The following is a 19,862-nucleotide window of genomic DNA, read 5'->3' as shown; positions in this document are numbered from 1 at the left end:
GTGGTCATCAGTCCCCTAGAACTTAGAACTACGTAAACCTAACTAACCTAAGGACATCACACAACAACCAGTCGTCACGAGTCAGAGAAAATCCCTGACCCCGCCGGGAATCGAACCCTGGCGCGGGAAGCGAGAACGCTACCGCACGACCACGAGCTGCGGACAGCAAAGAGTGCGGTGCAGTAGAGGTGATAATAGTGTAGGAGTGGCAGCTGCTGTGCAGGCCCGGGTCTGGCGACCGTGGAATGGTGCGGGGGGCGCCTCTTTGTGCGACCCGGATGCGTGCACGCGGCCGGCGGGACGTGCCAAGTGAATGGTTGGCTGCGGGCGGCCTGAAGGCCACGGCGAGGAGCAGCGCCGAGGCGGCCGTTGCTCTGCCTCCCAGAATACCCGCGCCTCGCCTGCACCTGCAGCCCCCCACCCACCACCGCGTCCTCGCCGCCCCTTCCAATCGCTCAGCTACTGTGTACTACATCGCGAGCTACTATTTTTGTTCGCAGTCGTCTAGCCTTCGGCTGCTTTGATGTCGTCCTCAATCTCCTCGTATCTTCAACATCTGAAACTTCATCATTACTCGTTTAGAACTACTTTTAGACCATTTTTCTATCGTTCCACTCCCGAATAGCACGTGGTAAAAATTAACAACTAAATATTTTCGTGCGAGCTCAGATTTCGCTTACTTCATCACAATGGCCATTTCTCATATGTAGCCGCGCGAGATGAGCCGAGCGGTCTAGGACGCTGCAGTCACAGATTGTGCGGCTGGTCCCGCCGGAGGTTCGAGTCCCCCCTCGGGCATGGGTCTGTGTGTTTGTCCTTAGGATAATTTAGGTTAAGTAGTGTGTAAGCTTACGGACTGATGACCTTAGCAGTTAAGTCTCATAAGATTTCACACACATTTGAACTCTCTTTTTTTTCTCCTATGTAGATGGGAGTCAAAAAAATGTTTTGGCAATCGCAGGAGAACATTCGTGACAAATTTTGGAAAAAGTTATCTCTGCAACCACAATCGCCTTTTTATAATGTTTGCCAACCCAACTAGGTGGCCATCGTCAAGCCTATCTGATAAAGATCCCATACCGCGGTGCAGTACTACAGAAGAGGACGGGAAAGCTTAGTGTCATGATGATGATGGTGGTGATAATGTGTTCATCTGGTCTCAGGACAGAAAGAACTTCATCACCTGTGTTAAAATTGTTAATCATACGGGCAAGCATAAAAGTGGCAGAGTAATAAAACTTAAAAAAAAAAAAAACTAGAAAAAGTAGAAATGCCGTAAAGTCACGCCGGACCACACACTTCTAAGAGTTAAGTGGATAACCATCAACTCCCGGGTGTAACAAGTTTTGTGTGTCATCTACAAAATTTAGTTATTGTGGCTTGACATATGTAGAAACTCGCCAGTCGTTTAGTATAAAATCTGCAATATCAGACTCTTTCCCCCTACCCCTACACACACACACACTAGGCAGCCTCTTTAGTAGATTTGTAGCTACTTCTGAGTGTTCTGCCAATAACAAGCAGTCCTTAGTTCACATTCCCCAAGGCCATTTTTGTAATTGTATTTCGTAGCTATTGAGTTGAACCAACAACCTTTAGATTTATCTCATATATCGTATAGCTAAAATTTAACTGAATATTTTTAGTGCTTATCTAGAGGACCTCACACTTTTTATTGTTCTGTATCAGCTGGCATTTTTCGCATCGACAGATATCTTGTCTAAATCACTCTGTAATTCGCTTTGACCTTCTGATGACTTTCCAACACGGGAAACGACGGCATCATCTGCAAACAGTCTAAAAACCCTACCCAGATTCTCCTAAATCACTTACGTAGATTAAGGACAGCAGGGAGCCATAACGTTTCCTTGGGCAACCCAGGTATAACATCAGTTTCAGTAGATGCCTTGTCAGTAACTACGAACTGCGACATTTATGATAAGAAATTACGAGTCGAACAACCGGGACAATAGAAACCGCTTTTGAGGAACTGTGTCTATAACCGTCTATAAATATAGAAATATAGAATCAGTTTGAACCATTACTTCTTGCGAATAGGGAGCCAGATGTGTTTCACAAGAACGATATTTTCTTAATCCGTGCTGAAAATGTGTCAGTGGACCGTTATATTTCAAGTATTTTTTACCGTTAGAACATAGTATACAACCCAAAATACGACTGCAAATCGCTATAAATGAACTGTGCCTATAATTTGGCTGATTACTTCATTTTCCTTCATTATGTATTGACGTGAGCTGTGCACCATTCCAGTCCACGTGTATCGACATTGCGTATCTGCATATTTCACCGTCAGCAAATTGTACACTATTGTACATAACTTAAGGACGAAAGTAGCTTTCGCAAAATGTGTCACTGCCAACTACCATAGCTTGATGAAACTTCTACCATTCATAGAAAAAACTGCTACGGTATAGTCCAGAAGGTAACTGAAAGAAAGTCGCAATGCAACCAACGGAAATGACATTTTTTCTCAAAGAAATCACGCTGATTCGTTGTTGCCCCTTGGACATGCAATGCAACGAACGAAAATGACACTTTTTCTCAAAGAAGTCACATTGATTCATGGTTGCCCCTTGGACATTGAAAACGGCAGGGCATGGCTCTTGATAGGGCGTGTGAGCACCACGAGCGGCAGTGTATGCTCTGCAACGCGCTCCCGTGTTCGCCACTTGATTAGTAAGGAGTTTTTGTGGTAGGGCGTTTCATTCCTCCACAACTGACAACTGTAGGGTGGTCGTTGCTGCAAATGGTTCAAATGGCTCTGAGCACTATGGGACTTAACTTCTGAGGTCATCAGTCCCCTAGAACTTAGAACTACTTAAACCTAACTAACCTAAGGACATCACACACATCCATGCCCGAGGCAGGATTCGAACCTGCGACCGTAGCGGTCGCGCGACTCCAGACTGTAGCGCCTAGAACCGCTCGGCCACTCGGCCGGTGGTTGCTGCATGTCGAGGGGTTTCTCTAAAGCATCCAACTTCGATGCAATTTAAGACGGGGAAACGGGCAGGTCAGCCAGTCCATTCACCGAGTAAGCTCTCGTTCTGAGAGGTCCTACACCTGCGCAGGATGCGGTCGCGCATTGTCCTCCATAAAAAATGACATCAGTTCCGAATGCGGGTCGGCCATTGTGGCCGAGCGGTTCTAGGCGCTTCAGTCTGGTTCGAATCCTGCCTCGGGCATGGATATGTGTGATGTCCTTACGTTAGTTAGGTTTAACTAGTTCTAAGTTCTAGGGGACTGATGACCTCAAATGTTAAGTCCCATAATGCTCAGAGCCATTTGAACCATTTTGGAGTTCCGAATGCGCCCCTGGAAAGACACACGTGAGGGAGGAGTACAGTGTCACAATAACTTTGACCGGTGAGAGTACCGTGTTCAAAGATCCGGAGATTAGTATCCTATGCAACCCACACAATGACACGTGGGCTACGATCATGTTCGACAATGCTGGACATACCGTCATATGACGAGAATGTGAGAACATGTAATGCACCTAGGAACATTATCGCACATGAGTGTTTCGGTGGTCGAGGTGGGGGAGTCATAATGTTGCATGGGGCTAGTGACCTCAACGTTACTGGACACCGCACACCTTCCCCATATGCCTCAATCCTGGGGTGCTCTCGGCTTCGACTTCATTTTTAGAGATGACAGTCCGCGACAGCAACGAACAGCGCAGGTGGAGGACCTTATGGAACGAGAGGATGTTCGACGTTTAGAATGCATTAGGGGGATGTACTGCAGAACGTTCACATGCACCAAGAACCATCCTGCAGTTGTTAACCGCACTGGTGGAGGAATGAAATGCCCTACCACAAGAAATCCTAGTGGCAGCGTGGGAGCACGTTGCAGAGAATGCATTGCCGTCTGTCGTGATTACACACTGCATTAAGACCCATATTCCGCCTTTTATGATGACCAGAGCACCATAGTAAATTGCGGTGACTTCAGTGTAATTAGTGTCTTTGTGCAGAAGTGTGATTTTTGTTCGTCTCACTGCGTTTTCAGTTACCTTCTGTACTATACCGTAGCAGTTCTTTCTTCTGTGGTTCAAGTTTCATCTAGCTGTGTTACTTGGCAGTGACATAGCATGTGAAAGCTACTCCCGTTGTTGATTTTTGCGTGGTAATGTATGTTCCACAAGGCACTGAATAGCGCATAGTGGACTGTAATTCGCACCAATATTAGCCACCACTTTGTATCATTTGCAGATTTAAGTAAAGGTTTTGATAAAATTTTCTGTAATGCACTATTTGAAATTCTAGTTAGCTACTAGGGATAAAATAAAGGGAGCACAATTTTATCTAGATGTTGTTCAGAAACCAGACTGAGTCGGAGGACAGGACAGGAAAGGAGAGGATAGTTGAGAAGGACTATACAGGACTGTAACCTGATTCCGAGGTGTAATTATATCTGATTTTGAGTAAGCAGTAAAGGAAATTGATGTGCATCGATCGTCTGGGTCGAACGGCTCGGATACGTCGTACTAGGCTTAGATGTTCCGAGGTGGACGGAGGACCTCTGACAGTGGAAACAAATTAGTAACATACAAATATACACATTATTGCGCTGCGATACATAAGTTGTACAGTAGCTCGTTGGATGAACTCGCAGAAAAACACAACTAAGCAGTGGCGTGTCAAGGCGTGCGATACTGAATACATGTCAACGACACTATGCCCGTCTCGAGCGCCACACTGTCAACCACTGTAGTAAGCACTTGCGAAGGCTTAGGCGACTCCACTAGTAGACTAAGTCTGGTAGGCTGATCTCACAGTTCGTTATGAACTACAGCTACGAACTGCAACCCTGGAACTCCGTACTATACTCCGTTCATCATAAGAATAAACCCGATGTAAACAAACACGCCGGCCGAGGTGGCCGAGCGGTTCTAGGCTTGGAGTCCGGAACCGCGCGACTGCTACGGTCGCAGGTTCGAATCCTGCCTCGGGCATGGGTGTGTGTGCTGTTCTTAGGTTAGTTAGGTTTAAGTAGTTCTAAGTTCTAGGGGACTGATGACCACAGCTGCTAAGTCCCATAGTGCTCAGAGCCATTTGAACCATTTAAACAAACACAAATGCGATGATTGGTCAGAAGCCATAGTACGCGTACACTGATGTTGCGCTCTTGGAGGTAGGTCCTACTTATATATTAGTCAAATTATTACTAAGTTACGGTAAATGAAACTTAAAGACATTCAAATGTATTAGCAGCCATCAACGGTTTTCTTAATCATGCTTTAGTTATTTAGTTTTTATTTCAAAAATCGTGTATAGTCACAGCCTTTGCACTGCTGTGCTCTGATTGTCGCGTTGTTAATATGCAGTATGAAAATGGCTGAGGCTGCTTCCTGTTACGTAGTGAAACACGCATGTGGAACGCTGTGTGTGCTGCGAAGTGGGTTGTTCTTAATGTTTGTCATAAATCTACGGATACAATCGGCTTTGGTCTGGAGCTCGTGGTCGTGCGGTAGCGTTCTCGCTTCCCGAGCCCGGGTTCCCGGGTTCCATTCCCGGCGGGATCAGGGATTTTCTCTGCCTCGTGATGACTGGGTGTAGTGTTATGTCCTTAGGTTAGTTAGGTTTAAGTAGTTCTAAGTTCTAGGGGACTGATGACCATAGATGTTAAGTCCCATAGTGCTCAGAACCATTTTTAATCGGCTTTGAAGTTTTCCAAACGACTCTATTAGACACAGTTGGCACTTAAATACGCGTTTGTGTATAGCAGATCCGGTAGCGTGGGTACCTTGATAATACAATTCAGTATATGGTTCGCTGGTTCAGTTCTCATGTAAGTGAATTTTTTTCTCGTTCAGTTTGAATTACCTACATCTCGTAATTGTAAATTCATCATCATTTTTTATGAATAACGCACGACTTCTTGTTATTAATTACATATTGCAAGCGAAATTCCTGTTTTCATTTCAAACATAAATTATCAGGTATCGATATTTTATGAAAGACTGTTAATAAAGTTTGCCTGAATTAAGAAAACATAAGTTTAATTTTTAAGGCAAAAATGGAAGAACTGAATACTCTTTATTTGGACTATGCCCATTGTTTTACACTACAAATGTAGATAGGTGCCGTAGAAACACGAAAAAAATCATTTTCACAGCATCGAGCACACCATACAAATGCTGCATTTTTACATTTGCCAGTGTACCATTGCAATATGAACCCAACAGAACTCATCTGGAGCCAAGTAAAGGGATTTGGCCCGACCCTTTCTTGTTTTTTGATCAGTTCGAATACCTAAATCATTTAAATACGGAATTCATCAACAATATGGTAATTAACTCATTATTAACCATCATTTTTCAAGAAAAATGCACGTCTTCTTCTTTCTAATTACCTGTCGCGTACAAAACTCTGGTTTTCAGTACAAATACACTTTTTTAGTTATCGATATTTTATAAGAGACTGTTGAAGACTATTGAAATTAAACATTACACAATTAAGTTTTTGGAGAAAAATGAAAAATCAAATACTGTTTGTTTGAATATGCCTATTGCTTTGTAGGACAGATGTCCTACACGATATTTTGAAAATTTGTGGTAAGTTCCTGTGGGACCAAACTGCCGAGGTCATTGGTCCCTAGGCTTAGACACTACTTAATCTAACTTAAACCAACTTACGCCAAGGACAAACACACACACGCACACACACACACACACACACACACACACACACACACACAACCACACACACACACACTAGGGACGACTCGAACCTCCGACGGGGCGAGCCGCTCTAGACCGCGCGGCTGTCATAACACAAGCCAGAGTGATACGCGTCGTAGAAACACGGAAAATTTTCACGTCGAGCACACTGTACAAATGCTGCATTTTTTTCACCTTAAAACTACAATCTGAACCCAATAGAATTGATCTGGAGCCAAGTCAAGGAATTTGTCGCGAGAAATAACAAGGCATTTAAGTTGCCAAACGTCCTGGAACTAATGCACGAAGCTTCGTTACACAACAGTACGTCACAAAAGAGGAGGAGGAAACATGTTATTAGTGGCTTGGGATTCTGTTGCTGATCGCTTCGTGATCAACATAGCAATATTGAAATGTATTCCTCGGCGTCCCACATGGAAGGAGTTCAGAGTCTCTGTGCGCCAGTTCCGATTGCGTCCATCGGCGAGTTCACAACAGAATCCAAGGAGAAATTAGGAGAGGTATAAAAGTTAAGGGAGTAGAAATAAGAAAAGAACTTTAGGGCTTGCCGATGACATTGTAATAATGTCAGAAGTGGCAAACTACTTGGAAAGAGGCTGTACGAGTGAACATCAACAAAAATGAAACAACATCAGGCGATGTTGACAGAGTTAGATTAGTAAATGAGACACTAAAAGTAGAGATAAGGTATATTATTTGGGTAGCAAAATAAGTAACAGTGACCAAAGTACAGAGCATATGAAGTGCATATTGGTAATAGCAAGAAAAGCGTATCCGAAAAAGAGAAATTTGTTAATATTGAATACTAATTGAAGTATGAAGCACCCTTCTCTGATGTCGTTAGTGTGATGTTTAACCTTGTACGGAAGTGAAAAGTGGACCATAAGCAGCTCAGACAGTAAGAGAATAGCCGCGCGGGATTAGCCGAGCGGTCTAGGGCGCTGCAGTCATTGACTGTGCGGCTGGTCCCGGCGGAGGTTCGAGTCCTCCCTCGGGCATGGGTGTGTGTGTTTGTCCTTAGGATAATTTACGTTAAGTAGTGTGTAAGCTTAGGAGCTGATGACCTTAGCAGTTAAGTCCCATAAGATTTCACACACATTTGAACATTTTTGAACAGTAAGAGAATAGAAGTTATTGAACTTGGAGCTACAGCAGAATGCTGAAGATTAGGTGGATAAATCGATTAACTACTGAAGTGGTATCGAATCGAACTGGGGAGACAAGAAACTTGTGGTACACCTTGAATAAAAGAAGGGATCGTTTGGTTGGACACATTCTGAGGCGTTAAGGAATAGTCAGTACCGGTAATCAGGGGAAGTCTGTGGGGTAAATGGATTTGGATTGCAGTACTTACGTAAAGATGAACAAGCTTGCAGAAGATGAACTACCATGAAGAGTTGCGTCACAACGTCTTCGGACTGAAGACCACAATATGCGAGGGGAAAATGGGTGTATGTATGCCTCTACACTCGCCGTCATCTCTTTCACCTTTTTGGAACACAAAATGTACGATGGAGGCAGCAGGACTGTTTCAGTCCTCCTTGAGAACCGGTTGTCTAGAGTTACCCAACAGGGTTTCGCGAGAACAACGTCACATACTTTTGAGAGATTCTCTGTGAAGTTAACCGATCACCAGTGTCCAACTTCCGTATGGGCTACACCGATGTTTTACGATCCTACAGTACGTCTCTGAATTCGTTCAGCATCTACTGTACTTCTTATTTGCGAAAGAGTAGACGTGCTGAATCAGTAATCTAGAAGTGGCTGCTCTGTTATCTTGTGTGCCATTTCCTTTGCTTTCCTAGGTTCTTCCAACGAATCTAAATCTTTCATTAACCTTCTCTGTTACTGAATTCACGTGATTGTTCTGTTTCATACCCCCCTCTCTTCGTATTACCGCTAAATATTTAAACGATGTAACGTGTTTCACTAATCTTGTAACGATACACTGTCGGGCTCTTTCTATTTGGTTTCAGACATTACCGTGCATTGATCTACATTTAAAGAGATTGCCATCCATTACGCCAGTCGGAAATTTTCTTCTTTGCGGTGCTTTGTTTTTTTTTTTTTTTTTTTTTGCTATTGTTCTACGTGTTCAGTAGTAAAAAATATTGCCTTCGTTTCCTTGTGTTCGTAAAAGCCATCTTGTGGTTTCCTTTTATTTAATAAGCTATCAACATCGCTATTGTTTGTGTATGATATTCGCAAGTGAGTTTTGTGTATTCTGTTGCCGGCCGAAGTGGCCGTGCGGTTAAAGGCGCTGCAGTCTGGAACCGCAAGACCGCTCCGGTCGCGGGTTCGAATCCTGCCTCGGGCATGGATGTTTGTGATGTCCTTAGGTTAGTTAGGTTTAACTAGTTCTAAGTTCTAGGTGACTAATGACCTCAGCAGTTGAGTCCCGTAGTGCTCAGAGCCATTTTTTTTTTTTGTAATCTGTTGATCTGTCTTCGCGCGAAGACGGACATTTGAAGTTTTAAATACGAGTGTTTTTCAAAGTGGTCTTTTAAACACCATGTCTGTATTTTGCAGGTGAGTTACACAGAAGAATGAAGGACTGTGGTGCTAGCTCTGTAACGTCTTCGTGGTGCGGTGAGTACCCACAGTACACAGACGTTTTTGTCACTTTTGTTTTCATTTTTCACTGTACGTTCATTCCTTGTACTTGTGAATATATCAGGTTGACTGTTACCGTGTTTAGGCAATCATATGGCTCAACAAGGATGTTGACGTATCACCCATAGGATACGTCAGTCTCGTCGTGCAAATTAAAAATCGACAAAGATGTATTCAAAGATACTGCCGTCGAATTCAAACTAATGCGTTTACAATAAAAGTGCTCTGCTTACTGAAACAGGTCATAAACTTGAGGAAATCAATCCTGGGAAATTTTTGCACTTCATGAATTTTCCCCGCCATTAACGTTGCTACTCGTCATCATATTACAAAATGCAACCGTCCGCGCGAATTTTTCATCCAACTTTGTGACGCATAAACAGCAGACCAAGGGTCATCCGAATTATCACAAAGACCCTAACCGAATCTAAATAGCCTTTTCCGACATAAAGTGAGCCATATTTTGTCTTCTGTGTTTGAACGTGCTATACTTGATCTGTTAATGTATATCCTCTTAAACATATTACAAATCGCGAATGAGATTTTACATGAAACAGCCAGAGGCATAAACAGCAGTACGTTGAACCCAAAGAGTGTAAGCGAAACCGCGTAGCCTTATCATTGAGTAAATGAGCGTGTGTCGTGTTGTCTGTTAACACGATTTATCTCTGCCGTGAGAAACGGTTATGTGATTGATAATGGCACAGTCATTTGGTAGGAAACGCTTATTTCTGTATAATTGCTGGGGCTGTGACTCAGTGGAAACGCAATCGCTGCTATCTTGAAGGAAACCCGCGCAAGAGCACTATATAATGACAGAACGTAAGGATTGTGGTTGTTTCTTCCATTGTTGAAAGAGATAGTGTGAATGAGCTATTACTAAAACACTTACTGCATGGTTACTCGCGCCAATTGATATGTTTCGCGTACTTTCAAATGCACGTACATGCTGCCACGGATGGCAGATAACTGTCAAGAGACTCATATCGCGCACATAACATTATTTCCACATGTATCCTGGCTGCTCTCGAAAATATAAAAAGAAGCTTATGCAATGAATCGGGGTAATTTGTACCCTCATTATACCACTATGTTTGGAAATACAGGACATATTTTGTGTCCTGTATTACACATCACAATAGACGTTGTAACATTTTACATCTGTAGTTAGGGGCTGAGGCCTTGAAAAATTTCAGGTGTATACTTACTACGCCCTGTTAGAGCAAAATTTCAGTTGTAATGCTGGTACAAAGTTATACTGCCATTTAGGATAACGCAAGATCAGTCTTAAAAAACAAACAATGTTTCCTAAATCATATGTTCTGGGTAAATTCAGATCGTGTCAGAAGGAAGTCAGTTGTTAATAAGAAGTAAAACTGAACAGTTAAATTCATTATCGCAGATTTACTTTGAAGTATCATGGTATGTATATTTACCTGGCATTGGTCAACTTAGATCACTGTCGCTAGAAGGTCTCTTCACAGCCAACGTTATAAACGGATAACCAGATGCCCAAGAGCGTGGACGAAGTTGGAAAGTCAACTGAAATACTAACTATAAATCTCAGAGCTAATAAAACTGTTGCTATTAGTACAAATTAATGTAAGTAGGAGGAGCAGCAGCCATTTGAAACAAGAGTCGTAAGTGGTGCAACGAACCCTGACTGGTAAAAGTTACCCTGATTGACTGTAATCGGAATGTTTGTTAGACAGATTAGGGGACTTCTGAAAGTATCCCAGCTTATGTGCTTTACAGAATAAAAGAATAGGGCCAGCTCGGCGTAACGGATTGCCAGCAAATAGAGTATCCTCATTTCTTTTGTCAAATGCTTACGTTCTACAGCTAATTTGGGGACTGCCAGTGTGCGGTTTCTTTAGAAATGTTTCACATTGGATAATTTATTCATTCTAAAACAAATTACTGAGAAGACATGGGAATTCAGTGTTGACATCCACATAGATTTCAAACAGCGTTATAGCAGAGTGAGCTTATGTGTAATGCCCTCAAAATTAATCAGATTAATTATATGCGCGTAGACGATACTTTATGGCGTATAAAACACCAGTAGGAGTGACTTGAAATTTTAAGGCGCACACCGAACTAAGATAAGGGTATGCCATTTCAGCTTCATTATTAACTTCGTCTTACAGAATATCGATAGAAAATGTGCTAAACCTAAACCACAACGGATACAATAGCAGGTTGCAAACATTACTAGATCTCCCTCTGCGAATGAGGTAGCGTTAAGCAGTAGGTCCAACTGAACTAATCAGAATTATACAGAACTATTCCAAAAATAGGAGTACGTGTTAATGCCGGCCGAAGTGGCCGTGCGGTTAAAGGCGCTGCAGTCTGGAACCGCAAGACCGCTACGGTCGCAGGTTCGAATCCTGCCTCGGGCATGGATGTTTGTGATGTCCTTAGGTTAGTTAGGTTTAAGTAGTTCTAAGTTCTAGGGGACTAATGACCTCAGCAGTTGAGTCCCATAGTGCTCAGAGCCATTTAGTACGTGTTAATGAAGAGAAGACATCATATCTGTTCCCAAGTAATAAAATCCGATGTGATGCACTTTCGTTTGTAGGTTTCACCTTTCAAAACAGTTGACCGCTTTATGTTCTTAGGGAGTATTAAGAGTTGAGTGGGGTTGTTTGAGGAAGGAGACCAGACAGCGAGGTCATCGGTCTCATCGGATTAGGAAAGGACGGGGAAGGAAGTCGACCGTGCCCTTTCAAAGGAACCATCCCTGCATTTGCCTGGAGCGATTTAGGAAAATCATGGAAAACCCAAATCAGGATGTCCGGACGCGGGATTGAACCGTCGTCCTCCCGAATGCGAGTCCAGTGTGCTAGCCACTGCGCCACCTCGCTCGGTAGGAGTATTAAGATACCATAACGGATATAGAAATATATGTCTGTCTAGCGGTAATTAACAGAACACATTACAGTTGTAGCAACACCTCACCAGTAATGTTATATGCATGTGAAACTTTTATATCTAGAAAGAAATACGAAGAAAAACTATTAGTATTCTAAAAAAAATTACGAAAAATTTTTCATCTGTAATCAATGAAAGTAACATGGAACGGAGAGTAAGAAAAAATCAAGAACTAAGGGGTTTTATCGAAGTGCTAGAGAATAGAAGCTTCTGTTAGGCTGGTCAAGGAGAAGTAATAGATTGCATACGATTGCATTCTGTAGGACAACAGTTGGAACGAGAGAAAGAGACCCAGAGTTAGATGGGAAGACAACGTCCGAGATGACACAGCCAGGATGAACATCAACTCAGAATTGACTACCGACACAGAGCAAAATTCCACCCGTCTCCTTTGACCAGAGTAAAGAGCATAATTTACACGAGCCGCTAAGTCAGCCACAGATAACATTTAAGCCTACTGCATAATTCAAGATGGCGAACACCAGGTAGACCATTACGCTCAAAAACACGCGAAAATTTTCAAGCAGTTAATAAAATGACAACCGCGGGTATGAGGGGGTTTTGAGTGGGGACAAAGTAAAAACGTTCCAAAGCAAAAAAAAAAAGCGTAAAATCACGAACACAAATTCTTCTAGAGTAAACTGAACGAGAAAAACTGAAAACACAAAACTGAAATCGAATTTTTCGCTTGGGGATGCTCAGAGGAAGACAGCATGACCAGACATCCCCCCTCCCCTTCACAAAACAAGATAATCGAAGAAATGACGCACGCGAATTTCTCCAGAATAGACCGAACAAAAAAGTGGACTCGAATTTTTCGCATGACATATATATCTCAAACGAAGACTGCGATAGCAGACACACTCACACAAAACATGCAGATTCCTCCAAAACAAAGCAAAGAAAATATAAAACACACACACACACACACACACAAAAGTCGAATCGCAGTGTTCGCTGGACCTATGGCTTAAACAAAGCGAAAACAGACACCCCTTAAAAAAAAAAGAGAAATGGCACGTATGTACTCGTCTAAAGTAAACATAACGAAAAATGCAAAAAAACATACAACTGGAATGAAATATTTCGCTTGGCCTATCGAAAAATAACACAAATTACCCCAGATTAAACAGAAGTGCCGGCCGAAGTGGCCGTGCGGTTAAAGGCGCTGCAGTCTGGAACCGCAAGACCGCTACGGTCGCAGGTTCGAATCCTGCCTCGGGCATGGATGTTTGTGATGTCCTTAGGTTAGTTAGGTTTAACTAGTTCTAAGTTCTAGGGGACTAATGACCTCAGCAGTTGAGTCCCATAGTGCTCAGAGCCATTAAACAGAAGTAAATAGAATCGCACTACAAACGAAAATCAACACGTCGAATCACGCCGAAAACCGAAATAAATAATCAATAAGTAACAAAGACTTGATCCCATTCCATTGAATCGTTACTACAGATCACATCATAAAAATAAACATTCTCCACAAGAATGAGCCACTGTAAGAGCAATCGATTTTATGTAAACAGCGCCTCCAGACGTCACATGCGAAAAATATAGCGAAATATTAGCAAAAACCAAGATTATAAACAACATGACTATTCTTTCCGCTCACGACAAATTGAGCCATGTCTAACCTCGCCCGCAACAAACGTGCGACATAACAAAAATAGCCAAACAATTGTAACATTACAATTTTAATCACTAATCGTTTCACTCGAAAAAATTTAAATTGTCCTCTAAAAGTTTCTGCCTATCGGGAATCGTGCCAAAGAAACAGCCAGATATCTGTGAGAAAAAAAGAATCTTTACTAGAGTCTCTATCAACAGTTTAAGCTGTGCTCTCAGGTTCCATCGTAACCGGTCCTTCATACATTACGACGTATGTGGAATAAACAGCATAGTTTACAGAGATCATAGATTACACTACTTGCTAAGACAATCGCAGATGACATTTAATAACAGGCCACTTACATCATTTGCAGCATAACCTCAGGAAGTCATGGGTCAAAGCAGACGAGTGGAATCGGACCGTTTGCTTGACCCCAGCAGAGCCGACAGAAAGAAATTGAAATGGAACAGGTGTGTGTTCGGTAAGGTCCTTGCCAGTTTTAAAGTAAATTAAAGTGAAGCAAAGTTATTAAGTAAGTACAAGAGTGGAATAGAGAGCTAAAATGTGCGTGAAGACCGAACTAAGCAAAGTGAGCCATAGGAGCGCCGCATCGAGACGGTCCCCTGTAGCCGCAACAAGCGGCAAAAGTGGGTTAATGCGCTGCAGCTGTTGCAGACACGCTCTTCCGCATCCTCAGCAGCCCGACAGTCACGCCGCACGATTATGCCATCCACTTTCTGCCGCGTTGCTTTTACCTGCCGACAGCGATCACCGTCTGTGTCTCAACTTGGAAATTAAGTTTTCCACAACCGGTGCGTTTTCTGCCTCCAGCCACAGGTGGTTTGCCGCATAAACGGCAATGACTTTAACAGGGAAGCATATTCAAGCGAATGTTATAGAGACTAAATTTATGTCTGCGGTAAACTCACCTTTTTTTTTAAAGGGGAGAAACACTTTTATTCGCGTTCTGAACATACAGTGCTTCTAACAGTACTTAATATGCGGTTATTCTGTTATAATATTAGAGAATATGTAACTAAATCTTGGTGGGTCGGAAGGTACGTGTCACTTGCGCATCCAAACGTCCATGGCTCAATCTCCAGATTACACGAGAATTTTTCTCAGTCATCTATTGCTTGTTTGATCTCTGGCAATGATTTGCAAACCAAACACCTGCCAAGTTGCCCCATGCTCTTTAATCTTCGGTAAATTGTAGCTCCTCCAATAACTGGCTTGGTAAATGCTCCAATAACTGGCTTGGTAAATGAAGGCGGAAGTCGCAAGAAGGCCACCTCCATTGTAACCTTGCTTATAGGGGTGTGTAAGTATGTAGGAGTCCAGAAGCCAATAAATTAAAAAGTATGAAACCAGATGCATAACGTGTTCTGCTCGAAGAGGGCTGTCGCATACTTGCGGCGTCATTGTTGTGCTCTCTGTCTTTGATTCTTATCACACTCTGCATCTATTATTGGTAATTGACAACTTTGTGATAATCGCCACATTGGGGCACTGTTTCTATTGCTGACTGTCTCTGACCAATTTATTTGGTCGGAAAAGTATCATCCTCTTTTGTTAACATAATAATTGCCGTATTGGAGCATTCAAATCGGCTCCAACTAACACATTGCTGGTGGAAATAAATGAAATGCCATTAGAACTACGCAGGAAATAAATCACTGTCAAATTTCCCATGGAACGTTCCCACTTCTCAAATGACAATTTATTAACAAATACTAGAGATCTTACTACAATATGCTATGTAGGCATGTATTCGATTAAGAAGAAACTACCACCCGTAGCAGAAAGTAAATAGTACTTCGATGCGTTGTCTTTCCCAAGTTCAACCTGCTCCAGCACGGCCTACACTAACACTTAGTGAAGGTGAATGTCGAGACACACCTTCCATTCACCCAAGATACACTGAAAGGGAAAATTTTAGCTGACAACCTAGAAGCATGGCCATTCTCAAGACGTATCTACGCAGATGGATTTACACAAGAAGGCGGGGCAGGAAGTGCGTTCATAGATACTAAGACTAATCTAAGAGGCAAATTCAATGATCCCTGAATTTACGTCCATACCCAATAAGGAAGTTATAGCAATTTGAGAGGGACTTAAATACGCTAAAGATGTGCAAGAAGAAATAATCATTATTTTATCAGAATCACGCTCAGCATTGATACTGTTGAAATGCTACGATGTCAACAACGCCAAATATTTGGTAGTATATCGCGCTTTAGATGCAGTTCAGGAGCTCTCCCGCCTAAATAAGACGACCATTGTACTATGATACAATTTTCTATGATAAAAAGATAAAGTCATATGGCATTGTTGACTAGCAGGTTCAGCATTGTAATTGCAAAGGTTTTTCTGTTCTTTACGAAATGTGAGAGTTTTGTGTCTGACTGGATCTGGCAAGCGTGTCATATTCATGTTGGGTGATTGAGACGAGAGCAGGGAGAGAGTGAAACCCGGTACTGGCGAATAGCCGCCTCCTCTCGAATAACACCAAGGGGACGCCGAGCGTAGAGTCACCATCCGACGGACGGATCACCATCAACAGTGTTACATGCCCTCGGATTTGGAATTTAATCCAGTACTTTGGCTCAGAGACGGGTGATCCGGGACTTTACACCACCGCCCCTCCACCCCTTTGCCACAAAGGCAGAGGGAAAGCAAGCAAAAGCATGTGCCATACCCAGACGGTTATCCACTACTGACGTTGCTTCTGTGATGTGATGAGAAATCTGTGTATTAAACAAGGCAGGCCAGTGGCACACATTTTCTGTGATATACTACGATCACTACTGCAATGGCCAATCTGTATCTGCAGACCGAGAGATGGAGTCAAAGAGACGTCAGACGTGTTTGAGAAGGAAACAGTAGTGCAATTTCTAATACTAATAACCGTCATCAACAGCTGTAAATCACTGCAGTGCGCGATATTGGGAGCTATTTCTAGTGTTATATTTACTAAGTATCCTCTGTTTCGAATCCAGGGATGGGGCCCTGGAAAACCAGTTACCAGTTTACCTGTGTGTGAAGACTATCCGAAACAGGGCAGTATTATGGGTAATTGCGCAAGATTTTAAGATTCATCACTAGAAGACAAATTTCTCCACATTCTTTCCGTGAAATAACCTTACATAATCGTTTAGTTTCAAATCCGCAGCCTATTCTTTTCCGATATAATGTATATATCTCTGACTACAGTCGGAGCTCATGCGTTAGGAAAAGACTGCAGCATGTTAAAGTTTAATGAATAGTAAGCCTTAATATTTCTCGATAATTAGTGGCTGCCGTGAATGGTTGCACCAGTATGGTATCAAAAACCAGCCTGATATTTGTGCAGTTTTATTAGGGGCAACATCTCAATATAAATGACAACGTCACCTGCGTAGAGTTTGGCGATTTTCAGAGCTATCTTACTCGATGTTTGTTTGTATACAATCTAATTTAGCTGACACAACAAAAATATGAACTGTGGCCCCTCTCAGTCACTCTATTTACCGAACGAAGTGGGACGATGCTTTCGAAACCCAGCTGTTATCTTGCTTTCTGTTTACTGAGTCGTGTGGAAATATGCCCTTCACTTTTGTTGGCCTTTGTGGATCATTTGTGTTTCACACGTTTCGACTTCTGCCCCAAAATACAACATCGGGACAACATGGTGTCCAGAAAAAGCTCACCTCGTTCACACTGAGTACAGTGGAACTCATGATTGGTTCAACTAATTACCATGGACAGGCGGAATTTCCTTTCACGCGGGGACACTGCCATATAAACTCTTAGATTAGAATAAAAAGAAGGTTGTGATGCTGTCCCGTACCGTCTCAAGTGATCGATAACTGGTCTCTACAATAACTGGGCCCAAGACCGTTAATTCGTTAATTTATCGAAGTTAACTTTTCGAGTAATGGATTGAATTTTAAGTTAATTTTTGAAAAAGTCAACGGACTTGTGAGTCCGTTAATCGATAGTTAGGTATCTACTATTTATGACAAAAATGACACCGCGCCGCCCGCAGAAATCATTTTCTCACAAGTTCCAATCATGTACGCGTGCGACTGATGTAAACAAACGATGCGAACGACAGTAACAAACTGTAGGTCTTGGCTCTTTATTGGTGTTTGTTCAATGAGTTTGCGTTAAGTAGCACTTTTTGTTAATGGATTGACTAAATAATGGACTCGGATTCTCGCTCTACAACAGCTGAAAATTTATGGGCGCATTTAAATGATTACGTTAATTTTGTTTCCAGATCGCGAGAAAAAAATAATACTTTTTGATTGTGAACTGTGCTAGCCTAAAAAATCTAGGGCTCACACTTTGAGACTTACCGATTTGAAAGCACACGAATCACGGTATACATAGTTTGAAAAAAGATTGAAGGCTCGGTCCCGTAGAGGAAAACAAAAAAGAAGAATCAGTCGCAAGTATTCGGATATCCACAGCGTAGCCAGTAGCAGTAATCCGGTTGAAAGGATACGATGGAGAAGCATTGGAGAGTCTTTTATCATTGTAGTAATTGGCAGTGGTGTGTCTCAAGCTAGTGTGAACCAATGCAGTAAACTTTGTTCTTACAAACATGATTTATTTACATGTCGTCAAATCGAAGTCATTTGGAAAGCTCATAAAAACTTCGAACCTCAGCAAAGGTGAGAATATAGGGCATACACTTGGTTGATAAGCATTTTCGATTAAAGCAACATCTTATAATGGGAAATATGCACCAAGAATAAGATACTATCTTATTCTCCTGTATTTTGATTCTTCCGTGACGTAATATTGATGACTAAATAATCACAAAATAAATGATTAAACGATTGAACTGTTTTTCTTTTTTTTAATTTGTTGTCGATATCCTACATCCTACCTAAGCTCCAACCAAAAAATGTTTGTTTAAGCAACGGTAATTAATTTGATTCACGTGCTCATTTCAGTACGCCCAGAGCATAAAGCTATTACGAATTAAAGAATAACGATCATATAGGAAGTTAAGACTTCAGTAAAGTAATGCTTCAACGTTTAACGGATTTAACTATTTTAGTACCACAATAACGATTAGGGAAGTTTTTGACAAACGTTGCGGAGCTATGGTTTCTATAACGGGCAGAAAGCGTTAACGGCCTGGTGAAAAACGCATAATTACCTCGTCTTCAAGATACACTCTTGACGAGATGTAAAGCCGTGTAAAAATGAAAGGTAATGCATCATTTCTGGCGACCACAATCCGAATTTAAAGAAGTAACACGCAGTCAAGGTTTCATTGCGCTACTCAAGTATAAATCAGATGAAATTCACAAAAAATCGTTTAAACACAAAATTTTATAAGATTTATAATTTGAAACAGGGACCAGCCACAAGTATGTTTTAAAAAAGCTTATTTATATTAAACCAAGACCTGAATTAAATACATAGAGAATAATGTTCAGCTTGAGAACCCGCTATTGAATATAGCAAACAACGTTATTCAAAAAGATTGAAAGTTCTGATAGGGAAAAAGTTCCACTACAGCAAGGTTCTAACACAAATTACGCTTGTTATACTGTGGTAATTTTGATGGGTGTATTTCGAAGCGCGCATATAATAATTGGAAAAACAATAGATCGGAAGTTATCTGTTGTGACACATTGTATAGATTCACTGGATATTTGTATCGACACGGGTCAACCAAAGATAGTTTGAAGAATAGTAGGTGCACATTTTTGACGTGTATTATTTTATTATAATCCCGCAGTTGTGGATGATATAAGCGTAGTAATGTAACATTAATGAGTCGGTATCTATAATCAGATCTAGCTGTATAGCCCATAGTCCGAAATTACTTGTTAGTTGACACTCCAAGCTTTGAAGTCCTCAACCGCAAGCACGAACTGTCAGCTGTTGCCAGCGCGCCGTAGCAGAGTGCCAGTCCCACCCCACTAAATAAATAAATAAATGTCGTGTGACTAGGGCCTCCCGTCGGGTAGACCGTTCGCCGGGTGCAAGTCTTTCGATTTG

The 19,862-nt window shown here is 42.0% G+C and overlaps 1 protein-coding gene across 1 annotated transcript in view; it reads left to right on the top strand.

Annotated features, from left to right (window-relative positions):
• LOC124620113 overlaps positions 1-11,623 on the top strand; it is a 150,435-nt gene extending 138,812 nt beyond the window's left edge. Inside the window, exon 3 of the mRNA XM_047146783.1 lies at positions 9,239-11,623. Within this exon, the coding sequence (XP_047002739.1) occupies positions 9,239-9,450 (212 nt within the window). The 3' untranslated portion in view covers positions 9,451-11,623. The remainder of the gene's footprint in view (positions 1-9,238) is intronic.
• Positions 11,624-19,862: the final 8,239 nt, after the last annotated feature.

This window comes from Schistocerca americana, chromosome 6 (assembly GCF_021461395.2).
Source record: "Schistocerca americana isolate TAMUIC-IGC-003095 chromosome 6, iqSchAmer2.1, whole genome shotgun sequence".
Lineage (NCBI taxonomy): Eukaryota > Metazoa > Arthropoda > Insecta > Orthoptera > Acrididae > Schistocerca > Schistocerca americana.
Note: the sequence above shows the minus strand (reverse complement) of the source record. Positions and strands in the feature narration are given on the sequence as shown.